The 12,054-nt window shown below is 44.0% G+C and overlaps 2 protein-coding genes across 2 annotated transcripts in view; one reads left to right on the top strand and one right to left on the bottom strand.

Moving 5' to 3' along the window:
• Nucleotides 1-8,062, top strand: part of kcnt1b (potassium sodium-activated channel subfamily T member 1b) — a 52,918-nt gene extending 44,856 nt beyond the window's left edge. The window contains exons 28-31 of the mRNA XM_065011147.1: nt 277-583; nt 1,404-1,466; nt 4,869-4,953; nt 5,146-8,062. Coding sequence (XP_064867219.1) covers nt 277-583; nt 1,404-1,466; nt 4,869-4,953; nt 5,146-5,275 — 585 coding nt within the window. The 3' untranslated portion in view covers nt 5,276-8,062. The remainder of the gene's footprint in view (nt 1-276; nt 584-1,403; nt 1,467-4,868; nt 4,954-5,145) is intronic.
• LOC115111895 (uncharacterized) lies at nt 8,052-11,788 on the bottom strand. The gene is made up of 6 exons (XM_029638426.2): nt 11,514-11,788; nt 11,304-11,414; nt 10,688-11,116; nt 10,332-10,574; nt 9,895-10,080; nt 8,052-9,669 (listed from the first exon to the last, which is right to left on the bottom strand). Exons 1-6 carry the CDS (start codon nt 11,518-11,520, stop codon nt 8,288-8,290), a joined length of 2,358 nt encoding a protein of 785 aa, XP_029494286.2. The 5' UTR covers nt 11,521-11,788; the 3' UTR covers nt 8,052-8,287.
• Between the last annotated feature and the right edge of the window lie 266 nt (nt 11,789-12,054).

Below are 12,054 nucleotides of genomic sequence, written 5' to 3'. Positions count from 1 at the left end.
CCTCCTTCCTAGTTACCTACAGTTAAGATGACATCCTTGTCTTGACATTTTACATAACATGACTGTCATTATCTGCTCATATTTGCAGTACAACAAAATGAAAGTATGCGTTGTGTTTTGTTTGGCACTTCAGTAATGCTGTCAGTCAAGCGCTTCTTCATAATGCATTATAAATGCGTATCTAGAGCTTCTATGTAAAGTGTCACCGGGACATCCTATTGGATCCTCATACTGTCCACACAGTTCATTTGGTATTAACCCTTCACCCTCCCCTAGTCTCAAGTATCCATCAACGTAGAGAACACTGGTGGTGACGACCAGAGAAGCAATCGTCGCGAGTCGTGGAAGGAGAAAACAGCTCAGCGGAACTCCACCACCAGCGACCAATCAGAGCATCCGTTGCTGAGGAAGAAGAGCCTCCAGTGGGCGCGGCGTCTGAGCCGTAAGAACACCAAGCCACCGAGTCGCACCGAGCGGATCTCCCAGCAGCGCCTCAACCTGTACCGGCGCTCCGAGAGACAGGAGCTGTCTGAGCTGGTCAAGAACCGCATGAAGCACCTAGGCTTGCCCACTGTCGGATACGGTGAGCGGAAAGTTACAGGACACCCTGGTAATACTGAGTGACATTATAGGGTGCTGTGTCATATTTAGTTTGGTGGTCTTATATGTGTCACCTGTAGGGTTTAAAAATTCCGGGATTTCTGGAAAACCAGGGAATTTATTAAAAGTTCCCAGAATTTTGCAACCCTAGTCAACTGTCATAGTTTGGGAATTGGTGCTGTATGGAATGGCAATGACTATTCTCCATTATTCACATTATTCTACATAGTATGATAATGTACCTGCATTAACCTCCTTTATGAATGTGCATTAACCTTCATGTTACTTGTAGCCTATGGATGGATGGACAACTGAAGTACAATGAAGCATTTCATCTCAGACTGCATTTTGCCTCCCCTCAGACTGCATCTCCTCCCCTCTAACTTCTTTTCATTCTTTTCCACTCTCCTCAACTTCCTTCGCCTTCTTTTGCAAAACCCCCAAAAATATTTCCCTATATAATCCTCCATACAATAGCTCATGCCAAAACATTATGATGACTCATTCATATAATCCCTGTCGAGGGAAAATGCTCATTATGTAATACTGCCAGAGACGCATAAAAAATACTGAAGAATTAAATACTTAACAAATTATTTACTGGTGATTTTAAATTGGGTGATTGAGACAGAAATACTGTAAATATTTACATAATAAATTATCTAATATTTATGAAATAATTCAAAAAACACATTTGTTTGCATGTTAGTTCATTTTTGCATCCCCTTTTGAAAACTGCAATTGCATTTTTGCTGCTTGCCTAATCTTTTCATTCTCCCCCCTTTTTATTTTCTGTCTTGTAGAGGATGTTGCTAATCTTACTGCGAGTGATGTCATGAACCGAGTAAATCTAGGATATTTACAAGGTAATCCCACATACAGTAGTGTTCACATACAGTATGCAATGCAACACATTTAATTTAGTCATCACTCCCATCTCTTAAATATGTCAAGTGGTGTGAAATTATAATTTCATTCTATATGTTCAAGTGTAGTGCTACTTTCCTGAAAACTATGATCATTGCTCAGAGAAGAATGTTGTTAGGGAAATTATACAGTGCCTTCAAAAAGTATTCAGACCCTTTACTCAGTCCTTTGTTGAAGCACCTTTGGCAGCAATTACAGCCTTGAGTCTTCTTGGTTATGCTGCTACACAAGATTGGCACACCTCTATTTGGGGAGTTTCTTCCATTCTTCTCTGCAGATCCTCTCAAGCTCTGTCAGGTTGGATGGGGAGCATTGCTGTACAGCTATTTTGAGGTCTCTCCAGAGATGTTAGATTAGGTTCAAGTCTGGGCTCTGGCTGGGCCACTCAAGGACTTTCAGAGACTTGTCCCAAAGCCACTCCTGGGTTGTCTTGGCTGTGTGCTTAGGGTCATTGTCCTGGTGGAAGGTGAACCTTCGCCCCAGTCTGAGGTCCTGAGTGCACTGGAGCAGGTTTTTCATCAAGGATCTCTCTGTACTTTGCTCCGTTCATCTTTGCCTTGATCCTGACTAGTCTCCCAGTCCCTGCCACTGGAAAACACCCCCACAGCATTATGCTGACACAACCATGCTTCACCATAGGAATGGTGCCAGGTTACCTCCAGACATGAGTTCAATCTTGGTTTCATCAGACCATCAGAGAATCTTGTTTCTCATCGTCTAAGAGACTTTAAGTGCCTTTTGGCAAACTTCAAACAAGCTGTCATGTGCCTTTTACTGAGAAGTGGCATCCTTCTGGCCACTCTACAATAAAGACCTGATTGGTGGAGTGTTGCACAGATGGTTGTCCTTCTGGAAGGTTCTCCCATCACCGCAGAGGAACTCTTGAGCTCTGGGTTCTTGGTCACCTCCCTGACCAAGGCCCTTCTACCCCGATTGCACAGTTTGGCCGGGTGGCCAGCTCTAGGAAGAGTCTTGGTGATTCCAAGCTTCTACCGTTTAAGAATGATGGAGGCCACTGTGTTCTTGGGGACCTTCAATGCTGCAGACATTTTGTGGTACCCTTCCCCAGATCTGTGCTTTGACACAATCCTGTCTCGGAGCCCTGCGGACAATTCTTTCGACCTCACAGCTTGGTTTTTGCTTTCACTGGGACCTTATATAGACGTGTGCCTTTCCAAATCATGTGAAATTAATTGAATTTACCACAGGTGGACTCCAATCAAGTTGTAGAAACATCTCAAGGATGATCAATGGAAACTCAATTTCAAGTCTCATAGAAAAGGGTCAGATTACTTATGTAAATAAGGTATTTCTGTTTATTATTTTATTTTTTATTTTTTTTGCAACAATTTCTAAAGACCTGTTTTTGCTTTGTCATTATAAGGTAGTGCGTGTAGATTGCTGAGGATTTGTTTGTAATTTAATCCATTTTAGAATAAGGCTGTAACGTAACAAAATGTGGAAAAAGTCCAGGGCTCTGAATACTTTACGAAGGCACTGTATATGCTTCTAATATTCTACTTTGTAAGACATCTCAAGTGGTGGATATACCACCATCCCTTTAAAAGGCGAGATCGGTTGAAGATGGTACCATATTCATTACAGTACATAGTGGATGGATCGATGTCATACTAGTAGTTTAGTACCTGCTTCGAAGAGCTAGGCTACTGTATGTTAGTATAGGCCGTCAGAATGTTGTGTTATTGAATGAAAGTACGACAGTAGCCTGTGGCTTAACAGTTTTGACTGTCTTAGAGTTGCAGGGAATTTCAGAGCCTCCGTTAAGAGAAGAGACCAGAACAGGTTAGATGGAGAATCATAATCATACAGCACTACTGCATGACTCTGTGTGATAATGATGATGGCTGTGGTGGTCGGCAGACGAGCAGCCTTTCTTTCTCTCTGTCCCCTGCGTTGTGTGGACTGAAGTGGGTGACTTAGGCCTAGTTCAAATTGTACAACTGATGTAACACAAGCGTTGTTTCAAATGCATTGTACATCAGTTGTACAACCTGTGTGAACTAGGACTTATCGACTGGTGATGGCAGGTGAGAGACGGCCAGACAGACTACCAAGTTACTGCAGGGCGTGGAGAGTGTTGGATACACTACAGTGTGGCAGGGATGGGACAGAGTGAGTGGAGCAGAAAGCATTGCGACTGTGTTGTTCGGAAGGTCAACAGTACATTACTGTCGACAAACCAAAGCTACACTGAGAATCTGGTAGAATATAACAATGGTTGCTAACAGGAAAAACATTTTAGCATTTTATTAGCCTAAATACAATATGATTTCAAAATATTCACCACGTTTTAGTCCCTCTGTAAGACTATCCTAGATTGACGCTATATTTATGACCCCCTTCTAATCCCACACACCCAATGTATTTTGCTTTCACTCTTAGATTGGTTGAGCCTCACTTTGTTTGGTTGAGTCTGCCCTGCCGGATGCCAAGAGCATGTTCTAGTTGTGTTTGTGGGTGTGTCAACATTTTTATATGGGGGCTGAGTGTCGTTGGCATGGCAACCATGGTGACCTGTCGCCGTGAGTGACCAGGCCCGACGTGTGGAATGCGCAGGAGATGAATCGATGCGGACAGTGTCTGCATGTCTTTCTTAAACTGCGCATGGAGGGATGCGCTTGCCTTGTGGCAGCATGGGCCTACCCTGTACCAGCTATGCCCTGTCAGTAACAGTTAGACCTTCTCTCTCTCCTACCCACCCCGCCTGGCATTATAAGGGGCAAACACAGGTGGGTTTGGAGAAGCAGATGCACTTTACCCCCCCAACCCCCAAGCTTGAGCCTCATTCTGTCCCAGGTACACAGTTTCTCACTCATACACGCGAAACAGGTAAAACACAATCACTTCTCACTCACAGACACTCACTCTGAATAGATGTTGCCCCCCCTAGGCAAAGGTCTAAGATCAGGGGGAAACTGACCTTAGATCAGTGTCCAGGGGCAACCCGATCCTACTCCAAGACAAGAACAGGACATCAAGGTATCCCATGTCAAGGGATATTCAGTTACACACCATTGATTAAACTGTATTTGGATAGACATTAAGAAAATGAACACAGGGCTTATATCATACAGGACTTATAGGCTTACTATATATAAATAAGCCTTGTCCAGCCAGAACGGCCCTTAAAATGGCTCTTACTGGAAATGCATATGATTTATTATGTCAGTCAGCCGTTTACTGAAGATCAGGGAATCCTATACTTCCATTTTCTAAATGGACCATTAGTTGTCTAATGTTGTGTGTAATTGGTGAATGTGAGGGAACTGGTACAGCCAGAGCAGCTGCTAAGAGCTGTCCCTGTATCTGTTCTGTTCCAGATGAGATGAACGACCACCAGAACAGTCTGTCCTACGTTCTCATCAACCCCCCTCCAGACACCATGCTGGAGCTCAATGACATTGTGTAAGTACCAGCAGGACAGGCGTCTCTTCTCTTTTCATCCCTTCTTCTTTACAGTATCGGTACTATACTGTACCAAACTGTGTCGACTGGTCACTAGCCTGGGTATAGGACAGTACAGTTATCTAGTAGTGTGTTCTTTAAATATCTGGATGTTGACCCAAGAGAGTTAGTTTTGTCCTCATCTCTCTCTAGCTACATCATCCGGTCCGACCCGCTGGCAGGGCCTGACGTGCCCGAGGATGCGGCTCAGGGGCAGAGCAGCGGCGGCGGCCAGACGAGGCAGGACTTTGGCACAGAGACCAGGGATGAGACCCACCTCTGAAATCCCCTCGCCTCACCACCCCCGGACCTCTTGCCCCCTTGTCTCTCCACCCACGGACCTCTCGCCCCCTTGTCTCTCCACCCCCGGACCTCTCGCCCACTTGTCTCACCACCCCCGGACCTCTTGCCCCCTTGTCCTCCAACCCGGACCTCTTGCCCCCTTGTCTCTCCACCCCTGGACCTCTTGCCCCCTTGTCTCTCCACCCCTGGACCTCTTGCCCCCTTGTCTTTCCACCCACGGACCTCTTGCCCCCTTGTCTCACCGCCTTTGCATGATACATTCTATTTGTGCCATACAAGGGGAAGATCCCCACTGCCCTTGCCCACCCTTACCTTCCAATCCCCCTTCACCCTATGTCAGACTTACAGAGAGACACGTGTCACTGAGCTGCTATGGGAGGATGCATGAAGAGTGCCTCGTCATTACCTAACCTCTTAGAGAGCATCAGACACACAGACTCAGACATTGCCCTCTTTGCAAAAGATAAAACATGAACAATGCACCAGACGATGGAAACATACTGGTAACCAACCAAAGGAGAGGAGAGACAGATTATGTCGGAGGTCATGTGATGCTCTGAATATTTAGAGGTTTGTTTGATTTAGTTCGTCGGCATACTAGGTGGGTGGAGCTTGCTTACGCTTTAGCACCAATAGAAAGGTGTCAAAAGGGCAAACTCTGCTCAAATGGCGCGCCTGCGAGCTACACCAAGCACACTTGGCATGTGTGTGTGTAGACTGTGTGAATATCAGTTGCAAAATCAAGTCATGTACAGAAATTGTTATTCCTTAACAAGAATTCCTGGCAGTATTCTTACACATCAATCATGAAAGTACATGATAACTTATTATTTTCCCTATGAGCACAACCCACTGGGCCCAGACGTCAATTCAACATCTATTCCACGTTGGTTCAATGTAATTTAATTGAAATTATGTTTTAAAAAAAGTGAAGACTTTTATAAGCAATTTTTTTAAACACTATCTTTTACTGCTCATTCTGCATAACTTTTTTTTTTCAAATATCATGCTATTTGTTATTAAAAAGTATAGAATTAATGGATGGAGGAACCTTAATAGATTACGCCACGCACCTACGTCATTCTATTTGTGCCATACAGTTTCTGGTTCTTTATGTATCAGTCAATGTTCTACGAAAGCCAATGCTCAATCATTCCTCATTTCTGACAGGATTTGATTAATTACAGTAGAACAATCTTTCGGAGCTGTTTACAGTGGCAACCCTATGTTATGAACACGTATGAGTACTTATATTGCACAATAAGAGACAAGCATAGTTAAAGTGATAGGTCACTCCAAAATGATATCAAAAGTAATCTGATGTTGAGTTGGAGTGAACTATTACTTGAAGTCTGTTAATATGGCCAGTACCTGGGCTTGGAGTGCAGTGTTGCAAGCTGCCTTCCAATATGTCATTTCACTTGTACAGTAAATGTAGTATTGGGTGTGCTTTATATATTTTAATAATTATTTAAGATATTTATCTGTTGTATTTCTGATACTGTTTGCTTGGACTAATATGTGTGGTGATATCATTGTAAACATTTTTTTATCCTCATTGTTTGGTTCAACGTTCTTTTGGTCATTATTAGTCAAATGAAAACAAATGGGACTTGAAATATTTTTGCACTAAGCTCTGTGGTCGTTAATAGAGCATTATAGCATGACCCTTTAACCCGAAACTTTAACTATACAATAAAATACTTTAGTATTTGCACAGTATGAATCAGCCTCCATACAGTCAGTGTTATATATAGTATATCAACTTTTAAAGGGCTGTATTCAACATGGCGGTTGTTTTTCGGTGTTAGCGCTATCAAATCCACAAGCAGCTCCTGGCATACCTAAAGAGGACATTGGCTATTCCCAATTTAGCGGAGACGGCATTCACCGGTAAACACTGCATATTACCTTCACATTTCTATCGCGGAGTCTAACGCTTCAGCTGTAAAGATTGAAGAGAGCCCTAGGCCTTTGTTAAGTACATTTGCAAAGTTTTAAATGATCATTGTCATTTGTAAACAGAATATATTTTGATATGTGCCATTTCTGCTTGTTTGTTATAAAATGTACTAGGGAAGTAGTTCTGAACATGCATTGCCAGAATGAGATTAAGTTGATGGAAAGGTTAGATAAGGAAAAAAGTGGGTCATGTCAGGCTTTTACATTATTTAGCAGTTTGAATATCTCTTGAGTAGTCCTTGATGTGTTTTGGGATGTAAATGTAACGCAATGTGTCCCCATTCCCATTGAAGTACTGTATGTATGTGTAGATCAAATATGTTCCATACTAGCCAGGCCCCCAGAAGGGCAGTTTACAGATCATCACCTCGTGTCCCCCCCCCCCCCCCCATCGTCGTTGTATGTGAACGGAACCCCAAGGGAATTCTCTTATCGGAGTTGTTCAGTAAAAAAATATGTTTTTGAAGTTCATACTGTAATATAGAAAGGGGCATGAAAACACAAAGCATGTTTTGAGAGAAAGTTTGCCAAACCAGATACGTTTTCCTAGTTAGGTGACCTGTGTGAAGTATCACAACTAGAAAATTAATCATATCTCCCGCTTGTTATTTGTCTGCATATCATTATATGGGACCATGCATGTCCTCCAGACAAAATCTTCTGTTTACCTTTATCATATTCTTAGTTAATTGTCAAAAAGGTTTTATCCATTTTGTACTTTTTCTTATTCCGAAGTACGTGTACTTCTCTATCGTGATGTAAAATATGAACAATAAATGCTGCATGCAGCCAGAAACATTGGAATGGAAAAACACTCCTGTAGTTTAATCACAGAGAGAAATGATCACTCAAACACTTCTAATGGTGGGGTTGCTCACCCTTTGTCACCACAGGAAAGGGGAAAAACACAGTTAATAATACATTTTATTATGTATAGCACTTTTCAAAACACAGACTATTACATACACCAATAGACAGGACAAGTAAAAACACAAGACAACACCAGATCATAAAAGCCACAGTCTGTAGTTTAATGTCCCTGGGGCTTGCTTGCTGCTTTGTTGAGGTGAGTCTGTTTCCACCTCTCTCTGGTCCATCTGCCCTGGTTCTGAACCACCTCGTGCAGCAAGTCAATATAGGCGTATTCATTATCCAGTAGCAGGTTGTCGTCACTGGGGGAGACACCACTAGGGGGAGCTCCACTACTCTCTCTGCTCCTGCCTGCTCTCTTTGGCACCCCCTTTCGGTTTGATTTGCCTTCACTCTGTACAGCCCTGTTTATAATTTGTGTGGGTTTGTTATCCAATTCTTCAGGATTTTCTTGACCAGGATTGGTCTCAGTCTGGGTCAGGACATTACTAGACAGGGAAGTGTCGACCAGGTCTGACAGGGTCTCGCTTATCTCAATAAGAGGTTCTGGATCATACTCTGGAGAGGATGTCTCTAAGTCTGGTGGCGTGCTGCAGTTCTCCTCAGCATTGACCTCACCCATCACCCCTTCTGGGGGTGAAGACTCCAGAACACTGACAGAAACATCAGCTGAACGATTATCTGTGTCATCTTTAAACTCTTGCTCGAGGTCAGATGATTGGTTCTCGGTTTCCCCGGGGTCAGGTGACTGGATCTGTTCGAACTCTTGGTCAGGTGATTGGTTCTCTGTTTCACCTTTGACCTGTTGGCCAGGGTCATTCTCAGGGAAGACACAGATCCCCTCTCTCTGTATGGCGAAGTGGGTCTGCCACTGAGCTGAGGTGGGGGGCCAAGTGGAAATCCTTGTCATGACTTTCTGTGGACTTGGACCTTTGTGGCGTTCAAGGTTTGGTTCGGCCGGGTCAGCACCGATGGTCAGGTACGGTATGGTCTCCGAATCCTGGGATACACATATTATGTTTTGGCCGCCATCTTGCAGATTCACAGTTCCATCATCATCTCTCTCCTCTCTGTCCTTTTCCTGACTCACTTCACCCTTAATATCATCTTTTCCTGTCAGGTTTCTATCTACCCCCTGGGACTCATTATCTCCTGGCTCTTTGCTGTCCTCTACCTCGGAGTTCCTCATCTCTTTTAACGGGCTCTCTCTCACACTTTCCTTCCTGTATAGTTCTCGCTCAGTCTCCACCACCACCCTGTGTGCTTCTCTCTCTGCTCTGCCGAACTGGGACGTGGAGAGGACAGCATCAGCAGACTTGGCTCTGACTCCAGATCTGTAAGTCCTTGCAGCGAGCTCTGGATCCCAGTCAGTTATTGAAGAAGCCACCTGTCGGTGGAGGGTGGTGGTGGAACTGTCTGGCTGCTCTGCGGCTTCCTCCTCCCGTTTTGTCTCCAGACTGGGCTTCACCTGTTTGGTCTCACGTTTCCTCCTCCAGACTACAGCCAGGGCACAGACCCCACAGATCAGGATACACAGCACCACTGGAAGACAAGACAAGCTATTATGTTCACACTTGATTCTGTTGTGTTATATGAATGGACCACGATACATATTTTGCCTGATAGCATAATAGTGTAAATGGTTCGTTATGAGATCGACTAAAACCAGTCTTAACATACTGTACCATAGATATGTATAGGCAATACTATTGTGTTCTATCGGATTTCTTTGTAGTGTACACTGTACAGCACTGCTCCAGAACCTACCGATCACTGCTATGAGTGTGGAGACAGTGATGGACATGGCTGGGGGCTGTATGTGGGTATCCTCCTGAGGCTGTGGGTTAGGTATCAAACACTTGGACACGTTCCACACAGGCTGGCCTCTCAGGGCTGATGGGCTGGCACACATCACTTCCATCTCCCACTCCAGCAGAGAGGCATTCTGCAGACCTGGATACACAATAGTGACATCTAGAACATAATGTGTGTGGGTTGTGTGTGGTAGTCATTGTGTGGGTGGCTCAAGCCTAATTAATTAGTTTCACTCATTACAATTTTCATAGCATTGGCAGATACATTTTAAAAAAACGAATTAATTGAAGCTTTTTGCAATAAAAATATACTAAATATGATCACTTTACAGCATTGCAGTACTTATACCCAAAAATAACCCCTACCCACAAATTACTAGAAAACGCTACCTCTGAGGAAGATGACAAAGTCCTCCACTCCACAGGAGCAGTCCCAGGGGTTGCCATCCAGCCTGACATGTGTGGAGGGGGAGAGTGGGAGCAGATCCTGGGGGTTAACCCTGGTCAGCCTGTTACCAGACAGATCCAAGTAGGCCAGACTGGTCAGGGCGCTAAAACAGCCAGGACTGATGCTCTTGATCCTATTACTGGCCAAGTTGAGACTAGTTAGGCCAGTGAGTCCACTGAAACTACCTGTATTGATAAGACAGTACACCATTGTCAGCTTCAGGAACTTATTTACTAAGATAAAACAGGATATCATACACGGTGCATTATGGGTAATGTAGTACATCATGCTACATTACCAGGACTGATGGTTACGATCCTATTACCAGACAGGTCCAAACTGGCCAGATGGGACTGGGTGCTAAAACTACCAGGAGCAATGCTCTGGATCATATTCCTGGTCAGGTTTAGGCTAATTAGACCAGTTAACCCACTTAGCATGGAGTCCTCTACCACCTCAATATGGTTCTGAATTAGGGTGAGGTTTTGGAGGATGGCTGGTTGGCTGAACCAGGCTGGGTTGAGCTGGGAGATGTTGTTGCGGTCCAGGCTGAGGGTTTTGAGGTCACGGAAGAACCAGAGAGCTCTGGATGTGATGTTGGTGATACCAGCGTTGTTTATGGTGAAGCGGGTGACTGAGGCCAGGTTGTCACTACTGAACACAGTACGGTTGATTGCTCCAACATTACTTACAAAGAGCACCAGAGAGGCCAGGCCAACAGGGTAACCTGAGGTAATAAAAATACAAGTGTGTAGGGGCGTTAAGACTTGTTCATAGGTATTTGATAGAATGTTGATCATAGAGAGTAGATTGACCCAAATATGCAATATCAAAATGCCATAGATGAGAGCCAAAAGATCCATGTTATTGTTTAGTTTTGTGATCAAATAGCTTTGTTTCTAAAAAGGACTTACTTTGTGGGATCCCTTGACAGATGTAAATCTGTACCTCCTGAGCACAAATGTTGGAGCGCACCGAGACCAGAACCCCACACAGCATCATCACAGAAAGGCCAGCAGCAGACACTGTGGGATAAGCAACAGTAAGGGAACCTCAGCTCATAGTGTACCTTCAATACAAATACATGGCTGTGACAACCATCAAAACAAGGAATAAGAACTCACCGGTCATGATGAATTCAATGTGGCCTCAAATGCCAGGCATCTGGTTTGCTTCTGAAAAGGTTGTCGTCAGACGCAGAACAGAGTTAGAACTAGTCTCTCAGATGGGACCTGCAAGTCACAGATAATCTTGTGACAAAATACGTGACACTGAGCCACCTGCAGAGAATAAAGTCTGTTGCCATGGCAGGCCTATGTATGTCTGTAGATGTTTACCATGGTTATGAGTCCTGCTGCAAGCGAAGCATGCCGGACACCGTTGTTCCAGTTGGGTGGTGGGAGACAGTTAACACCAGGGAGGCTTGGAGGATAGCAGCACATCTCACTAACACCCTTGTAGGTTACTTGTGATCTGGGTTTAACTTCACTTATTAGTATTTTTGGCTCAGCACCGGTGAAAAAAAAAAAAAAAAACTTTAGATCTACTTGATATTCAATTTAAGTGAAAGATGCCATCAATAACCCTAGGTAACTGGTGCGGGAGTGAAAACAGGGCATGCAAAAATATATGTAAATATGCAAAATAGGTATTGTAGGTGTCTGA

Source organism: Oncorhynchus nerka, linkage group LG27, assembly GCF_034236695.1.
Source record: "Oncorhynchus nerka isolate Pitt River linkage group LG27, Oner_Uvic_2.0, whole genome shotgun sequence".
Classification (NCBI taxonomy): Eukaryota; Metazoa; Chordata; class Actinopteri; order Salmoniformes; family Salmonidae; genus Oncorhynchus; species Oncorhynchus nerka.
Note: the sequence above shows the minus strand (reverse complement) of the source record. Positions and strands in the feature narration are given on the sequence as shown.

What these genes read in the sequence shown, in the direction of transcription:
- LOC115111895 (XM_029638426.2), bottom strand. An exon ending in GATCGTAACCATCAGTCCTG is followed by an intron (nt 10,575 to 10,687) that starts GTAATGTAGCAT and finishes TTATCAATACAG; the next exon opens with GTAGTTTCAGTGGACTCACT. An exon ending in CTTTGTCATCTTCCTCAGAG is followed by an intron (nt 10,081 to 10,331) that starts GTAGCGTTTTCT and finishes TTGTGTATCCAG; the next exon opens with GTCTGCAGAATGCCTCTCTG.